This window comes from Pristiophorus japonicus, chromosome 18, assembly GCF_044704955.1.
Source record: "Pristiophorus japonicus isolate sPriJap1 chromosome 18, sPriJap1.hap1, whole genome shotgun sequence".
NCBI classification, from domain to species: domain Eukaryota; kingdom Metazoa; phylum Chordata; class Chondrichthyes; family Pristiophoridae; genus Pristiophorus; species Pristiophorus japonicus.
In genome coordinates this window covers 88,495,578-88,514,282 of record NC_091994.1, presented here as the reverse complement: position 1 = coordinate 88,514,282, position 18,705 = coordinate 88,495,578, and the positions used below count along the sequence as shown (strand labels likewise).

General features: G+C 48.0%; 1 protein-coding gene across 1 annotated transcript in view; it reads right to left on the bottom strand.

Annotated features, from left to right (window-relative positions):
- Positions 1-18,705, bottom strand: part of clcnk (chloride channel K) — a 63,102-nt gene that overhangs the window by 31,574 nt on the left and 12,823 nt on the right. The window contains exons 4-6 of the mRNA XM_070860939.1: positions 9,568-9,707; positions 9,069-9,146; positions 7,619-7,697 (exon numbers count right to left, since the gene is read on the bottom strand). Of these exons, the coding sequence (XP_070717040.1) occupies positions 7,619-7,697; positions 9,069-9,146; positions 9,568-9,707 (297 nt within the window). The remainder of the gene's footprint in view (positions 1-7,618; positions 7,698-9,068; positions 9,147-9,567; positions 9,708-18,705) is intronic.

The following is an 18,705-nucleotide window of genomic DNA, read 5'->3' as shown; positions in this document are numbered from 1 at the left end:
AAATGTGTGTTTTTGGCTCCTGAGGTTGAGTTCCTGGGCAGGAGGGTTGCTGCAGATGGGATTCGGCCTACCGAATCCAAAACAGAGGCGATTCGACGTGCGCCCAGGCCCTGCAGCACATCGGAGTTGCGTTCATTTCTGGGACTCTTGAACTATTTCGGGAACTTTCTGCCGAACTTAAGCACATTGTTGGAGCCGCTAAACGTGCTCCTGCATAAGGGTTGTGATTGGTTTTGGGGGGACTGTCAGGAACGGGCTTTCAATCGGGCGCGGAACCTACTTTGTTCAAATAAGTTGTTGACCCTGTACGACCCCCGCAAGAAATTGGTTCTGACGTGTGATGCATCGTCCCATGGGGTTGGGTGCGTGTTGCAGCAGGGCAGTGCTGAGGGCCAACTACAACCTGTGGCTTATGCCTCCAGGTCACTCTCTCAAGCTGAACGGGGATATGAGATGGTTGAGAAGGAAGCACTCGCATGTGTCTATGGGGTGAAAAGATGCATCTGTACCTTTTTGGCAGGAGGTTCGAATTAGAAACGGACCACACTCGGGCTTTAAGATCCCTGCTGTCAGACAGCAAAGCTGTCAATGCCAATGCATCAGCTCGCATACAGCGATGGGCTCTCACGCTCGCTGCGTATGACTACACCATCCGGCACCGGCCCGGCAACAAAAACTGCGCTGACACGCTCAGCAGGCTTCCACTGGCCACCACTGAGGGAGCAGCGGAGCAAAGCGCTGAGATGGTCATGGCTGTCGATGCCTTTGACAGCGCAGGCTCCCCCATCACAGCCCGCCAGATCAAAATCTGGACCAACAGAGATCTCCTCCTATTCTTGATTAAAAAATGTGTCCTGACTGGGGATTGGGCGCCCACACACGGAGCATGCCCTGAGGAGGTCAGACCGTTTCACAGACGGATGGATGAGCTCTCCATCCAAGCCGACTGCCTACTATGGCGCAGCCGGGTAATCATGCCCCAGAGGGGCTAGGAAGCATTCATTAAGGAACTCCATTGCGAGCACTCAGGCATCGTGCTGATGAAGGCCATTGCCTGGTCACATGTGTGGTGGCCGGGAATTGATTCAGACCTGGAACATTGTGTTCGCAGGTGCATGCCGTGTGCCCAGCTAGGTAATGCCCCCAGGGAGGCCCCGCTCAGCCCATGGCCCTGGCCCACCAGGCGATGGTCACGTATTCACGTAGGCTACGGGGGCCCATTCATGGGAAAAATGTTTCTCATTGTGGTTGATGCGTACTCAAAATGGATCGACTGCATCATTTTGAATTCGTGCACGACATCCACCACTGTGGAGCGTCTGCGCACGTTCTTTGCGACCCACGGCTTGCCGGACATCCTTGTTAGCGATAATGGCCCATGTTTCACAAGCTACGAATTCCGGGAATTCATGTCGGGTAATGGCATTAACCATGTCAGGACAGCACCGTTCAAGCAGGCCTCCAATGGCCAGGCGGAACGTGCGGCCCAAATCATAAAACAAAGCATGCTCCGGATTCAAGGACCCTCCCTTCAATGCCGCCTATTGCGCCTCCTGCTGGCCTATAGGTCCCGACCGCACTCACTCACGGGGGTCCCGCCCGCGGAGCTACTCACGAAACGGACACTCAAAACTCGGCTGTCCCTCATTCACTTAGTCCTGTCTGACATTGTTGAGGGCAAGCGCCAGTCCCAAAACAAGTACCATGACCAAAATTCAAGGGGGAGATGTATAAAAATTGATGACCCCGTATTTGTTCTCAATCACGCTTTGGGGCCCAAATGGCTTGAGGGTACTATAATAGACAAAAGAGGGGAATAGGGTCATAGTAGTTAAACTTAACAATGGGCAGATATGCTGCAAGCATCTGTACCAAGTAAAAAAAAGGTTCAGCATGGACACTGAGGAACCTGAGGAAGATCATGAGATGGTATTCACACCACCGCCAGTGAACAAGCAACAAGAACATTCAGCAGCATGCACAGTCCCTGCGGTCAGCCCGGACAGGCCGGAATCACCACAGGTGACAGACACGCATACCAAGGCTCAACAACCAGAGCCCCAACTGTGGCGCTCCACGAGAGAGCGCAGACCACCTGAGAGACTTAACCTATGATCCCAATAAGATGTTGAGGGGGAGGTGATGTCATGTATGTAACCTTTATGTAACAACACTGCAATACTGTATATACGTAAGAAATGCACACCTTGACCACAGGGGGTGAACTTGTGGGAGATACTCCTCACCTGGTCACCCAGGTATATAAAGGGAGGTCCCACGCAGTGTCATCACTTCTTGGTCCTGTGAATAACAGTTCAGGTCATGGAGTGACCTTGTCCATGGAATGTGCCTCGTGTGGATTTGTGGTATTGTGTAAGGACTTTACACTAACTATACAATAGTATAACGCAAGGTGTAACAATAGTATACTCCTTGTGATCTGAGCTGGGTATTCATGTCTGCGCAGGTGAGGTTCTTCAATCTTCTTGAAGGTGGAGTGAGAAAACACAGTTCAAAGAGGCCAAATTCCAAATTGTTAAGTAGTTTTACTTCGCAACACGTGAACATACAGAGCAACAGTTATAACTGGATTCACTAATTTCAATTAGTACAACTTGTCTTTGCACAATAATAAGGAAGGTGCTACATTTCCCCACATCAGTAGGCTGTCTTTGTTGTGTATAGAAGAACTCCACAAGGCTGAATACTGTGAGCTAAACTTAGTATGACCTTACTCTTCTTTATTACAACTCCAGAGTGCCTAAACAACATGGCAGCCAACCTTTTATACTGGCCCTGCATGTGTGTGCAGGTGACCATTAGGACTCCAACAGTCGCGCCCTCTGGTGGCAAGTATTACATAGTTACATACATAACATCACTCCCCCGCAAAGTCTTCGTACAAGTAATTTACAAGTTGAGACGATCCGGAGCCCTTCGCTGCCTGGTTAATTATCTAAGTTCAAACCCTGGCGTGTGTGAGTTGGTTGGACCATTGCTGCACTGCACCAGGGCTGGTCTGACCGGACTGTCAGGAACGGTGGGTTCACCCTCATGATTGATAGCGAAATCGATTGCTGGTTGGGTGTGTGTTGGTGGATCGTTGATGGTGATGTCCTCTTCAAATCATTCCTGGTTTTCAGTAAATCGCAATTTGGTCTGATCTAAATGCTTTCTGCACGTTTGGCCATTTAGCAGTTAGATTATAAACACCCTATTCCCTTCCTTGGCCAAACAGTGCCAACAACCCAAAAGGGCACCTGTGGTATATGAACAGCCCTTTGTGTGTGTTGATGCACATCAGTCTTTTCGAAGATTCAGCCAACTCCTGTGTCATGTAGACGGAGGTTAGGTCCAAATTGGTGAACGACTTCACCCCCGCTAACTTTGTGAACAGGTCATCCACCTTGGGCAGCGGGTACTGGGCCTGTAGTGAGACTCGGTTAATCGTTACCTTGTAGTCTCCGCAGATTCTGACCATGCCATCGCTTTTCAACACTGGAGCAATTGGACTGGCCCACTCGTTCAACTTGACTGGCGATATGATTCCTTCGCGTTGGAGTCTGTCCAGTTTGATCTCGACTTTTTCCCTCATCATGTATGGAACTGCCTGAGCCTTGTGATGGATGGGGCCTAGGTAGATCTGTACCTTGGCACCTGTGAAGTTGCCGATACCTGGTTCGAATAGCGAGGGGAACTTTCTCAGCACTTGAGCACATGAGGCGTCATCCACTGAAGATAGTGCTTTGATGTCGTTCCAATTCCATCTAATTTTTTCTAGCCAGCTTCTGCCAAATAGTGTTGAGCCAGTGCCTAGAACAATCCACAATGATAGGTCATGCACAGCTCCATCATATGATACCATCACTGCCACACTTCCAATAACTGGTATGAGCTCTTTGGTGTAGGTATGCAGCTTTGCATTAATCGGGCTCAGTTTGGGCCTTTGTGCTTTATTGCCCCACAGTTTCTCGAAAGCCTTCTGGCTCATTATTGACTGACTCGCACCCGTGTCCAACTCCATGGATACTGGAACTCCATTTAATTTGACTTTCAGCATTATAGGAGGGCTCTTGGTGGTGAAGATATGTACCCCATACACTTCTTCCTCAGGTTGTGTTGCCTGTGCTGCATGATCCGTACCAGATCGATCATCCTCTGCCACGTGGTATGTCGCAGCACGTTTGCACATTCGCTGGAGGTGCCCCATCGTTGTGTAGCCTTTGCACACACAGTGCTTGAATCAACATTGATAGGCCCGATGATTACCCTCGCAGCGCCAACACGGTGCTAACGGATTCACATTCACTCCCGATGGCGGACTCTGAGTCATCACAAGTCTTGCAGCCGCAGACATATAGGCCCTGCCACATGCAGTTTGGCCTGCTAGCAACGTCATTTTGTGCGCAGTACTTGCCGGTGAGCTTCGTTGTTGAGAAGATATCTGTTTGGTGTTATCGTCTGTGGCCATGCATGCCTGGGCGATTGCGATGGCCCTGCTCTGGTCTACGGTTTTGGCAGCCAGCAGCTTTCGAAGAATGACCTCGTGGTTGATGCCCAGCACGAAAAAGTCCCGCAACATTTGCCCCGATGTAGTTCCAAAATCGTAAGGTCCGCGAGGCGCCTCAGGTCAGTGACATAATCCACCACGTCCTGGCCCCCGGAGCAATGGTGCGTGTAAAAGCGATATCTGGCCATGAGGATACTCTCCTTCGGCTTGAGGTGGTCTCGAACCAGCGTGCACAACTCTGTATATTCCTTCTCCGTTGGTTTTGTCGTTGCGAGTAGATTCTTGATGAGACCATATATTTTAGGCCCACAGACGGTGAGGAGAACCACCCTGTGCTTGGCCGCGTTAGTGTCTCCTTCCAGCTCGTTGGCCACGAGGTACTAGTCGAGACGCTCGACGAAGGCTTCCCAATCATCACTCACTATGACTCTCTCTAACATTCCAACGGCAGCCATGGTTGCGTGAAAGTTCGTATTCTGTTACTTGTCGCCAGTTGTTGTGTATAGAAGAACTCCACGAGGCCGAGTACTGTGAGCTAAACTTAGTGTGACCTTAGTCTTCTTTATTACAACTCCAGAGTGTCTAAACAACATGGCAGCCAACCTTTTATACGTGTGTGCAGGTGACCATTAGGACTCCAACAGTCGCGCCCTCTGGTGGCAAGTATTACATAGTTACATACGTAACAGTCTTACTTGACTGAAACAAAATAACTCCTAACTAATATCATACATTCACCTTCTGAGCCTGGCAAAAGCTTAGCCTTGCGGCATCCTGTTTTAAAACATGACTGATTTTGCAGCCTTTGCTGGGTCTGACTGACTGCCTATAGATCCAGGATCGAATTTAATACCTCAGCCTGCGTGCCAACAGCCAGCTGCCAGGCCAAAATGGGTGGAAAACAGCTGCTGGTCAGCGGATGGGGCAGGGGAGGCCGTGATTTTCCTTGTGGGATCTGTAGACGCACTTCTTCTCTTCCGCAGCGGCTTCCGCACTCAGGCCCGAGCTAAAATCCAATCGCTACCCTTTTGATGTAATGGGAACCCGATTTGCATAAATTTATTCATAATTTAGATTAAATCAGAATTCCACCACGCAGGTGGAGAATTTAAATTCAGTTAATTAAATAAAACTGAAATTAAAAAGCTAGTATCAGCAATAGTGACCATGGAACTATGATCGTCGGAAAATCCTAACTGCTTCACTAATGTCCTTGAGGGAAGGAACTCTGCCGTCCTTACCCAGTCTGGCCTATATGTGACTCCAGATCCACAGCAATGTGGTTGACTTTTAGCTGCCCTCTGACATGGCCCAGCAAGCCACTCAGTTGTAACAAATCTCTACAACAAAGTCAGCACTGTCGGAGTACCTTCACCACACAGAGTGCAGCGGTTCAAGAAGGTGGCCCAACACCTTCTCAAGGGCAATTAGGGAGGGGCAATAGATGCCGGCCTTGGCAGCGACAGCCACATACCGTGAACGAATAAAAAAACAAGTTTCCCCATAGTTCAGCAGGCTTGCACAGTGCGTAGTTGAGCCATACAGACCAGGCCTCGCTACCCTGAGTTAGGGAGCTAAGTAGGGGGAAAATTGCCCAGTCCCCCCACTTTTGATCGCTATTCGGTGACCTCCACTGGAACGCATGCGTGCGTCAATATTGCGTGAGGGTAGGAGTGCTGTACCTGTGCTCTCACAGTTGAATATTTTGCTGGGAGTCACTGTTAAGGCTGACATGACTGATAGCCACTTGGAATAAGCATAAAAACATAGAAACATAGAAAATAGGTGCAGGAGTAGGCCATTCGGCCCTTCGAGCCTGCACCACCATTCAATAAGATCATGGCTGATCATTCCCTCAGTACCCCTTTCCTGCTTTCCCTCCATACCCCTCGATCCCTTTAGCCGTAGGGGCCATATCTAACTCCCTCTTGAATATATCCAATGAACTGGCATCAACAACTTTCTGCGGCAGGTTAACAACTCTCTGAGTGAAGAGGTTTCTCCTCATCTCAGTCCTAAATGGCCTACCCCTTATCCTAAGACTGTGTCCCCTGGTTCTGGACCTCCCCACCGTCGGGAACAATCTACCCGCATCTAATCTGTCCCGTCCCGTCAGAATCTTGTATGTTTCTATGAGATCCCCTCTCATCCTTCTAAACGCCAATGTATAAAGGTCCAGTTGATCCAGTGTTTCCTCATATGTCAGTCCTGCCATCCCTTGAATCAGTCTGGTGAACCTTCGCTGCACTCCCTCAATAGCAAGAACGTCCTTCCTCAGATTAGGAAACCAAAATTGAACACAATATTCCAGGTGAGGCCTCACCAAGGCCCTGTACAACTGCAGTAAGACCTCCCTGCTCCTATACTCAAATCCCCTAGCTATGAAGGCCAACATACCATTTGCCTTCTTTACCACCTGCTGCACCTGTATGCCAACTTTCAATGACTGATGAACCATGACACCCAGGTCTCGGTGCACCTCCCCTTTTCCTAATCTGCCACCATTCAGTTTCTTACCACTGATGGGTACACCAAAGCAATGAAGGGTAACAGGCTCCTATGGAACTGTACCCCAAGGAGGAATCAACAATTTCAAGAGAGATGGGGCAAGAATTAACACAGAAAAGAAATGGTTTCAAAGATCAAAAAAGAGATGAGGGGAAGGGGGAATTTCCTTGGAATTTCTTCTGAACCTCTCCTGTAACCTTAGCAGTAAAGCCACAGAAACCCTGGAAAAATGCATGCCATTTTTCTGCAGTTTTCACAGTTCTTCCGCTGAAGTTACAGTGGACAAGCGGGAAACATCGGCACATTTCCCCACCCCCCCCCCCACCCCCAATGGAAATTCATACCCACGATCTCAATAGAAGTAGAAGACGGTGACTCTAATGCCATGTAAATAAGCCAACACATCAGGGATAGTCAAACATCAGTAAAAAAAACAAGTGACTTCCAACCAAACGGTCTTTTGCCGCATTATACCTCCTTCCTTTCTGTTGCGGCCATCATTACGCCGTGAATGAAATCCTGCATTTCCTCCACTGGGAGTGGGGGTTATATCTGGCTTACACCAGAGTGGAGTTACCTTTCTTCTGACCAGTTTCTTACCACTGATGGGTGCACCAAAGCAACTTGCGACCCCAACTGCTGCTGCCGCCACCAGCATCTCATACTGCTTGTTCTTATTCTGCAGAAAAGGAATATATCACATGGTGAAACGGGCTTGCTTCTGTGGAAATACAATTATCATAAGCCAACTAAAGTCCATTTAGATCCAGACTGGACTTGGGCAAGTTGAGATGTTTTAGGAATTCCTTTGCCGAATGCATGAAATAACATGATTACTACATACTCTGTTTATGCTATATTCCAGGAGGAATGTCTTCTCCCAATGAGTTAATTCAATGTTGCAAAAATTTGGAGAAATTTTATTTTCCTACAGTTGTCACCCTTCCTGTCCTCTCCTGAAGACACTGATTCCCTCACTGGGGTAATGTTTCACAGACAGGTGTGGCCCTCAGTTACCTCACCCAAGTGACCATCATTCGCACATAAACCTTGACAGAGTGTCCACAAGCATCACAGCCAAGCCCCATTCTGTTCTCGTCTAGCGACTGAAGATTTGCACTTTCAGTAAGTGTTGCTGGACTGCAGTCAGCAGCAGGAACCCTGGCTGACTTTTCCCTTTCCTAAGCCAGGGGCTGCTGAGACCAATTGTACTCTCTCTATCACCACTCCAGGGAGATCAGCTAACAGACAAGAGTTCAAACCTTACCATTTAAATGACTCAGAGACAAACTACAATTCTTTAGTTTTGGACATGGGAAAATAGATTTGAATGCTACATACGATGAAATGTTATTCTTGATATAGCCAGTACACAGACTACTGACACATAATACAATAGCGTTGATGGGCATAGGTTTGTGGGAGGCAGTAAGCAGTATTCAGGCATCTCTTTCCAGGGAAAAGAAAATGATTAGAAGGCAAATCAATAGCAGGCCCCTCTCGCATTTCACAGAAAGAGGCTTAGCACACTGTAAACAGAGGTCAGGAAAAAGGTTGTCTATTCTCATTGTCAGCAACAATTGGTATATGGCTCAGTGACACCCAAGTTAAAGGAGAAAGAAAACTAAAGTTTAGCATACCCTTGAAAAAAGTAACTGTTACTACTGATGTCACACATCACAGTCCTATAACAAGCAATGATATCACAACATTGTAATAGAGTCACTGATGATCAGTGTGATGCAGGAGATTCGAGGAAAAGATTCTACAAATCCAGGAAAGGTTTGGAGGGAGTCTGTTGTCCTTGATATATTGATACTCTAAATGTGGGAAAAGTACCGAGTAAAGACAGCTTGTTCCCGGAATTGACTTTGGTATACTTGATCTAGCATTTGGGCAGTTCTTTGTGCTGAGTTTTTCTAACACAAACCAACTGTTACCACACTGAAGGAATGTTAATGTCCTGCAATTTACCTGATGTTCACATACCAATCACCCGATTTGATTTACTCTAATGATTTATAAATGTAACTTCAATGTCCCTCCTTACCTCATAATCTCTGGTGACTGTGGTTCGAATTCTTCCCAAGTAGGTTGCAATCATGCTGGAGATGTGGACAAAGGGACCCTGGGGATCAGTCAAGCAATGTTATACAATCATTTTCCCCTTCCTCACTCAATCTTCTCTGTTTTCCATTAGATATTGTCCTTCAAACAACAACCTACTTGTCCCTGTGCCAAAGCTCCAAGCGTCAATACTGAGCACCAGCCCACCTCCTCCTCGAATTCTTTCTCCCCCTACTTGTTTGTTTATCCTTTCAGTACTGTTTCCCTTCTTGCTTCTCTATCACTCCAGCACTCCCTTTCTCCTTGCAGCTCTCCGGTTCCTTCTCCCCTCTCTCACTTCTCTATCCCTCCTCCACTTTCTTTCTTCCCTTCACTACTCTTTTTTCCCCCTTCTTGTTCTCCTACCTCTGCAGTACTTGCACTCTCTCCACCCCTACATGCTTCACATCTCTTTCATATTATACAATTAAGCCTTAACTTACCACTTTTCCCAAAAAGATTGTGCTTCCTGCTGCCAGTGAACATGTCAAACCAACCACTTTTGCTCCAAAGATTTTCATAGTCAGATACTCCTCCAGAAGTACTCCAGTCAGAATTGTCTTCAGTTCGGGAATGCCTGAACCTAGATGAGAAGGACATGTCCATTTGGATAAATCTTTGAAACATCACAAAGAGAAACAACAGAACAGACAGTCCTGGCACAAATAAAAACATCTGAGGTTTTGAAATATCAGAAATATATATAACGAGCCCCAAACAATTGGAGAAAGAAAGTCCCTTTTACTCTGTCGTTTTGAATCTTTTCTTGTTTTACTCCGTCTGAATTGCTCCAATCAGCACTGAAACAGCCCGAACCAAAGTTACAAATGATGTCCTCTGTGACTGTGGTGCTTTAACCCACCACAACCTCTTTGCAGCCTTCATCATGGTCAACCAAATATTCTCCTCCAACATCTCTCCTCCATTGTCTATAGTGCGACTGCCCTTGCTTGGTTCCACCCTTACCTCACCAATTGTAGTCAGAGTATCTCGGGCAATGGGTTATTTTCCTGTCAAAGCATTGTAACCTCTGGAGTCCCAAAAGGATCAAGCCTTAGTCCCTTCCTCTTCTCCATTTACAAGCTGCCCTTTGGCAACATCATCCACAGAATGTGGTAAGCTGCCACACGTATGCAGTTGGTGTTGTGTTCCTAACACAGATGAGGCTGCACACAGGGAGGTTCAAGTAACAGTGACCTCGGTCTTTATTAAGACACTCCAGAGTGAGGGGAACAGGTCTTAGGGGCCGGCTTATATACAGTGCTCCCAAGGGATGCTGGGATCCCTTGGGACTTCAGGGGATGAGCTCACTGGTGGCGGAACAGATACACAACATCACTCCCCCCCAAAGTCAAAGTGAAAACTATTTACAAGCTGAGGCGGTCGGGAGCCTTTCTTTCCCTGGTGGACCGCCTCGGTACAAATGTCTGTTCTGGTGTGTTGGCTGTGCCCTCACTACGCTGGCGTGTTGTTAGCCCTGCAGGGCTGCTGGGTGAGCCTGGCCTTGCTGGGCTGTTGGGCGTGATGGGTTCGATTTCCTGCTTCGGCGTGGTGTCGTTGATCCATTGGGTGTGTGTTGTCGGCTCGAAAGAAGGTGGTGTCTGCTGTGGGTTGTTCAGGGCAGTCTGTGAACCGCAGCCTCGTTTGGTCCACGTGCTTTCTGCAAATTTGTCCATTGTCTAGTTTGACTACAAACACCCTACTCCCTTCTTTAGCTATCACCGTGCCCGCGATCCACTTGGGACCATATCCATAGTTTAGCACATACACAGGGTCATTCAGATCAATTTCCCGTGACACAGTGGCGCGACCATCGTTTACATTTTGTTGCTGCCGCCTGCTCTCTACCTGATCATGCAAGTTGGGGTGAACCAGTGAGAGTCTGGTTTTTAGTGTCCTTTTCATGAGTAGCTCAGCCGGGGGCATTCCTGTGAGTGAGTGGGGTCTCGTGCGGTAACTGAGCAGTACTCGGGACAGGCGGGTTTGGAGTGAGCCTTCTGTGACTCATTTGAGGCTCTGTTTGATTGTTTGTACTGCCCGCTCTGCCTGCCCATTGGAGGCTGGTTTAAACGGGGCTGAGATGACATTTTTGATCCCATTGCGGGTGATGAATTCTTTCAATTTGGCACTGGTGAAACATGGCCCGTTGTCACTGACCAGTATGTCAGGCAGGCCGTGGGTGGCAAACGTGGCCCTCAGGCTTTCAATGGTGGCAGTGGCGGTGCTTCCCGACATTATTTCACATTCAATCCATTTTGAAAAAGCATCCACCACCACAAGGAACATTTTACCGAGAAACGGGCCCGCATAGTCGACATGGATCCTCGACCATGGTCTGGAGGGCCACGACCTCAAACTTAGTGGTGCCTCTCTGGGCGCGTTGTTCAACTGAGCACACACGCTGCATTGCCGCACACAGGACTCTAAATCAGAGTCGATACCGGGCCACCACACGTGGGATCTGGCTATCGCTTTCATCATTACTATACCCGGGAGTGTGCTGTGGAGATCCAAGATGAACATCTCCCTGCCCTTTTTGGGTAGCACTACACGGTTACCCACAACAGGCAGTCTGCCTGAATGGACAGCTCATCCTTTCGCCGCTGGAACGGCTTGATTAGCTCTTGCACTTCAACGGGGTTGCTGGCCCAGCTCCCATGCAGTGCACAGGTTTTTACTAGGGACAGCAGAGGATCTTGGCTGGTCCAAGTCCTAATGTGGCGGGCCGTGACAGATGATTTATCATTTTCAAACGCTTCCATGACCATCAACAAGTCTGTGGGCTGCGCCACCATCAACAAGTTTGCAGACTGCGCCATTTCCACCCCCGTGGTGGGCAATGATAGCCGACTGAGAGCATTCGCACAGTTCTCAATGCCTGGCCTGTGGTGGATGGTATAGTTATACGCTGATAGCGCAAGTGCCCACCTTTGTATGCGGGCTGAGGCATTAGTATTTATCCCCTTGTTTTTGGTGAACAGGGATATGAGGGGCTTGTGATCGGTTTCCAGCTCAAATTTGAGGCCAAACAGATACTGATGCATTTTCTTTACCCCGAACACACATGCTAATGCCTCTTTCTCAATCATGCTGTAGGCCCACTCGGCCTTAGACAAGCTCCTGGAAACATAGGCGACAGGTTGTAACTTCCCCACAACGTTAGCTTGTTGTAATACACACCCGACTCCGTACGACGACGCATCACATGCTCGCATGAGTCTTTTACACGGGTTATACAATACAAGCAGCTTTTTGGAGCATAAAATGTTTCTGGCTTTCTCAAAAGCAATTTCTTGCTTTTTACCCCATACCCAGTTCTCACCTTTATGCAATAACACATGTAGGGGCTCTAAGAGAGTGCTTAACACTGGTAGGAAGTTACCAAAATAGTTGAGGAGTCCCAGGAATGACCGCAGCTCCGTGATGTTCTGTGGCCTGGGCACGTTCCTGATAGCCTATGTCTTAGCGTCTGTGGGCCAAATGCCGTCCGCCGCGATCTTTCTCCCTAAAAACTCCACTTCTGTTGCCATGAAGGCGCATTTCGACTTCTTCAGCCGCAGCCCTATGCGATCCAGTTGCTGGAGGACCTCCTCCAGGTTTTGTAGGTGCTCGACGGTGTCCCGACTCGTGACCAATATGTCGTCCTGAAAAACCACCATGCATGGTACCGACTTGAGTAGGCTCTCCATGTTTCTCTGGAAGATCGCTGCAGCCGACCAAATTCCAAACGGGCATCTGTTGTAGATGAACAGTTCCTTGTGCGTGTTGATGCAGGTGAGGCCCTTCGAAGACTCCTCCAGCTCCTGTGTCATGTAGGCCGAAGTCAGGTCGAGCTTGGAGAACATCTTGCCTCCTGCCAGTGTCACAAAAAGGTCGTCTGCCTTAGGTAGCGGGTATTGGTCCTGTAGCGAGAAACGGTTAATAGTTACTTTATAATCGCCGCAAATCCTGACTGTGCCATCACTTTTGAGTACTGGAACAACCGGGCTGAATTCCACTGGGGAGATGATGCCCTTGTGTTGCAGCTTGTCCAGCTCGATTTTCACGCTCTCCCTCATCATGTGAGGTACCGCTCGCGCCTTGTGGTGAATGGTTCATGCCTCTGGGGCCAAGTGGATCCGCACCTTCGCCCCAAAAAAGCTTCCAGTGCCTGGCTCAAAAAGGGAAGGAAATTTATTAAGAACCTGGGTATATGAGGCCTCATCAACATGTGATAGCACTCAGATGTCATCCCAGTTCCAGCGGATTTTGCTCAGCCAGCTCCTTCCAAGCAGTGTGGGGCCATCACCAGGAACAATCCAGAGTGGCAGTTCATGCACCGTGCCCTCGTAGGTGACCTTGACCATGGCGCTGCCCAAGACAGTAATAAGCTCTTTGGTGTACGTTCTTAGTTTCGTGTGGATGGGGCTCAGGGCTGGTCTGAGTGCCTTGTTGCACCACAGTCTCTCAAACATCTTTTTATTCATGATGGATTGGCTAACGCCAGTGTCCAGTTCCATGGCTATGGGTAAGCCATTCAATTTTACGTTTAGCATTACAGGTGGACATTTCATCGAAAATGTGTGCACCCCGTGTACTTCAGCATCTGCCTCCTCTCTCTGAGGCTCGAAATTGCTTTGGTCCACCATGGACCGATCTTCCTCTGCCACGTGGTGGTTAGCAGGTTTTGCAGTGCTTGCAGCTCAGCTGCAAGCTCGTTGGAGGTGTCCCATTGTTCCACAGCTCTTGCAAACATACCCTTTGAAGCGGCATGAATAGGCTGAATGGAAGCCTTCACAACGCCAACAAGGTGTGAATTGCCTTGCATTCCTCCTTTGTTGCGGACTCTGAGTCATCTGGGTCACCTGAGGCCTGCTGCCAGTTGTAGACTCGTGGTTTCTGCCCTGTACATTTCTGCTTGCAAACATAGTTCCAGTTAATTTATGAACATTGCTAGCACTTGTGTGTTGAGAGATTTGTTTGGTGTTATCATTGGTGGACATAAACGCCTGTGCTATCGCAATGGCCTTACTGAGGGTCGGTGTCTCTACAGTCAAAAGTTTTCGTAGGATGGTCTCGTGGCCAATGCCCAGTACAAAAAAGTCTCTGAGCATTTGCTCCATCAAACTCACATTGTCCTGCAAGTCGCCTTAGCTCGGCGACGTAGCTCGCCACTTCCTGACTTTCAGATCGCTGGTACGTATAGAACCGATACCTCACCATCAGCATGCTCTCCCTCGAGTTAAGATGCTCCTGAATTAGTGTACACCGCTCCTCATACGACTTATCTGTGGGTTTCACTGGAGCCAGAAGATTCTTCATGAGGCTGTAGGTCGGTGCCCCGCAGACTGTGAGGAGGACCGCTCTCCTTTTTGCAGCGCTTCCTTCTCCGTCCAGCTCGTTGGCTACAAAGTACTGGTCTAACCATTTGACATAGGCTTCCCAGTCCTCACCCTCCGAGAACTCCTCCAGGATGCCCACAGTTTGCTGCATCGTTGCGTTGGATTCGTGTGCTCGTCGCCAGTTGCTGTGTTCCTAACACAGATGAGACTGCACACAGGGAGGTTAAAGTAACAGTGACCTCAGTTTTTATTAAGACACTCCAGAGTGCGTAACAGGCCTTAGGGGCCGGCTTATATACAGTGCTCCCAAGGGATTCTGGGATCCCTTGGAACTTCAGGGGATGCGTTCCCTGGTGGCGGAACATGTGAGTGCATGCTTTACAGATACACAACAGTTGTTGTTGTTGCATCAGCAATTGAATGCAAAATAGAAATAAAACTAACTAAATAATCTGGGATTAAATATAATGGTACAATGAAATAATCAGATAGTTTGTATTTCCGTTACCGTTAACATGCACCACGAGGAATGATCTATTTATTGATGGTTTGAGCCTCAAGCTCTAATCACCTCAAGGTGATTTTTTTGTTCTTCATATTTTTTCCTGTCAATTCTCTCCCCTCCCTTGCTGCTCCCTTAAAGGCATTAAGAGCTAAAAATTCGTTAACCTTGCACCTGTTTTTTTGCCACTATTTCGCTGTTTTTGGTGAAAAACGGTGAACAGGGAAATTCGGAAAAGTTGTGCACCGGCGGTTGTTAAAGTACCGCTGGGGAGAGGAGCGCCGGCGCGCAAGACTCGAAATAGCGCTTTCGCCAAAAATTTGGCTCACAGCGCACCCGTAGTTAGGACGAAAAAAACGCCCGGGTTAAACCGGCGTTGCAGCCCTTGGAACAGCGGTAGGGATGAAGACCGGCGAAAAAGGTAAGTTAAAGTTTTTATTTTTTAATTCTTTTTCAGCAATTCGATAGTTAAATGTCTTGTGAATGTTTTGTGATTTTTTTTGTTTTTTGTAATTTTTGGGGGGTTGTTTTCCACTCTCCCAAGGCCTCTCTCGCAGCGGTATCAGCCTCGGAGAAAAGTTGCAGAAAATGCGCGGTTTGCGCCACGAATCCTCGTGCAACACCGATTTTTACCGCTGGGCAAAGTGAAGCCCAAATTTTAGGCCTCGTAGCGGTAGCCAAGTGATGGCGGTATTTTTGGCGATAAAATACCGCTATCACCAAAAATCGAATTTCTAGCCCTTTAAAGTGCTTTTTAGGGTACTGTTCAACTTGCACCAGTCGGCCTCCAGCACTTCGCTCAAGTAGCCAATCTACGTGCATGCGCTGCAGTACATAGGTCAATATCATATTCTACTGCAGGGGCCATCACAGTTGCCTGATCCTGTCCTTGGCAACATTTACACACATACACTTTCCATAATCCTGGTCGATTCACCCATCTAGGTCCCAAGCTATGGAATTACCTCCCCAAACATCTTCGCCTCACCACCTCACTCCCCTCCTTTAAGACACTTCTTAAAACACACCTCTTTGACCAAGCGTTTGGTCACCTGTCCAAATGTCTCCTGCTTTGGCTCAATATTTTCTCTGATTATGTTCCTGTGAAGCGCCTTGGGACGTTTTACTACATTAAAGGCACTATATAAATGTAAGTTGTTGTTGCTGGTTTCCTCTCCATAACCCAGATTTGCTGGGGCCCATTGTAATGTTTCCACCTCTGCCCGGGCTGAGATCAACCAACTCAAAATAGACACCAGGGATCAGACATGGATATTTCTTGTTTTACACAGTTTACCCACTAACTGGCTTGACCAGCTGAGCCATCATAGTGCTGGCAAGCACTTTTTGCAAAGGACGTTGCAAACGTGTTGTTGGGATCATCTGTTTAAGGTTATGGATGGAGATCTATGGTGTCATTTTACATAGAATTACATGGAAGTTGCAATAATTTCATTTAATCCAGCACCACTTCATCACCTTACCTTCGGTCCCATCAGAGACCCAAAGAGGGAAGTCCGTGAAATGTCTAGTTTGTCTCACAAATGTTTCCCTACAACCGTGGCTACACTTCAAAAGTAATCCATTAGCTGAGAAGCGCTTTGAGACACCCTGAGGTCAGGAAATACACTTTATCAATGCAAGTTCTTTCCTTATTTTCTTTCATTACCAAACTGATATTTAATTAAAATGTTTAATCCTATCTGGTAATTCTGCTCTATATTCTCTGTAATTTCTGTCAGCATAACTAACTTGCTGCAGTGATGTGTAAAGCCGAGTGGGGCGCTCCATCCACACATCGCTGCATTTATAAACGAACTAGCGTTGAAAAGGTGGACAGTGTGTCATATATTATAACAAATAAGGATAATCAATACACTGAACAATAAAAATCAGTAATATCACTCCTATAGCAGTAATTCGCCCAGACTGGTAATACATCATCATCATCATCATAGGCAGTCCCTCGGAATCGAGGAAGAATTGCTTCCACTCTTGAAGTGAGTTCTTTGGTGGCTGAACAGTCCAATACGAGAGTCACAGGCTCTGTCATAGGTGGGACAGATAGTCGTTGAGGAAAGGGGTGGGTGGGATTGGTTTGCCGCACGCTCTTTCCACTGCCTGCGCTTGATTTCTGCATGCTCTCGGTGTTGAGGCTCGAGGTGCTCAGCACCCTCCCGGATGCACTTTCTCCACTTAGGGCGGTCTTTGGCCAGGGACTCCCAGGTGTCAGTGGGGATGTAGCACTTTCTCAGGAAGGCTTTGAGGGTGTCCTTGTAACGTTTCCGCTGCCCACCTTTGGCTCGTTTGCCGTGAATAAGTTCCAAGTAGAGCGCTTGCTTTGGGAGTCTCGTGTCTGGCATGCAAGCAATGTGGCCTGCCCAGCGGAGCTGATCAAATGTGGTCAGTGCTTCAATGCTGGGGATGTTGGCCTGGTCGAGGACGCTAACATTGGTGCGTCTGTCCTCCCAGGGGATTTGCAGGATCTTGCAGAGACATCGTTGGTGGTATTTCTCCAGTGACTTGAGGTGTCTACTGTACATGGTCCATGTCTCTGAGCCATACAGGAGGGCGGGTATTACTACAGCCTTGTAGACCATGAGCTTGGTGGCAGGTTGAGGGCCTGGTCTTCGAATGCTCTTTTCCTCAGGCAGCCGAAGGCTGCACTGGAGGCAGTGTTGAATCGCATCGTCAATGTCTGCTCTTGTTGCTAAGAGGCTCCCGAGGTATGGGAAATGGTCCACGTTGTCCAGGGCTGCGCCGTGGATCTTAATGACTGGGGGGCAGTGCTGTGCGGCGGAGACGGGTTGGTGGAGGACCTTTGTCTTACGGGTGTTTAGCGTAAGGCCCATGCTTTCGTACGCCTCAGTAAATACGTTGACTATGACTTGGAGTTCAGCCTCTATGTGTGCAGACGCAGGCGTACACGCAAACATGCTTTCCCGCAGGGGTCACTGGATAGCATTCAGGAGCAGGAACCCTGCCTGATTTTTCCTTTCCCTAGTTCAGGAGCAGAGATACTGTAGCCAAAAGGCTGAGATTCTTCAACACAGGACAGACTGGCAATCAAATCTGGCCACCATATTTGTTATGTCTTTAGATGCTCAGATAATGACTCCACGAGGTAAAGTATTGCACTTGAACTGTAGTGACCTTAGTCCGTTTAATATAACTCCAGAGTGAGGATACCACATGGTGGACTCCCTTTTATACCTGGGTACCTGTGGTATATAGGTGACCCCTAGCCCTCCACCAGTTGTGCCCTCTGGTGGTGCCAGAATACAGTGTGAACCTTGTTGATGGTACCTCCGGTAAACAAGCCTCCATCTTATGCAACTATACAGTGACTACACAGAGAGTATATCTATAGCATGCATATATAACAATATTGGACAGCGCTGCTTTCAGATGACTCTGGTGGGCACTAGAAATCAGTGCTGGCCCAATTTAAATTTGTAAAGTAGGGTTCTGGGCCTGTTACATAAGAAAATAAGAAATAGGAGTTGGAATAAGCCATTTGGCCCTTCGAGCCTGCTCTGCCATTCAATAAGATCATGGTTGATCTTCTACCTCAACTCCACCTTCCCGCCTGATCCCCATATCCCTTAAATATCTTCGTTCCCAAAATTTTATCGACCCCTGTCTTGAATATAATCAACTGAGCATCCACAGCTCTCTGGGGTAGAGAATTCCAAAGATTCACAACCCGCTGAGTGAAGAAACTTCTCCTTATCTCTGTCCTAAATGGCTGACCCTTT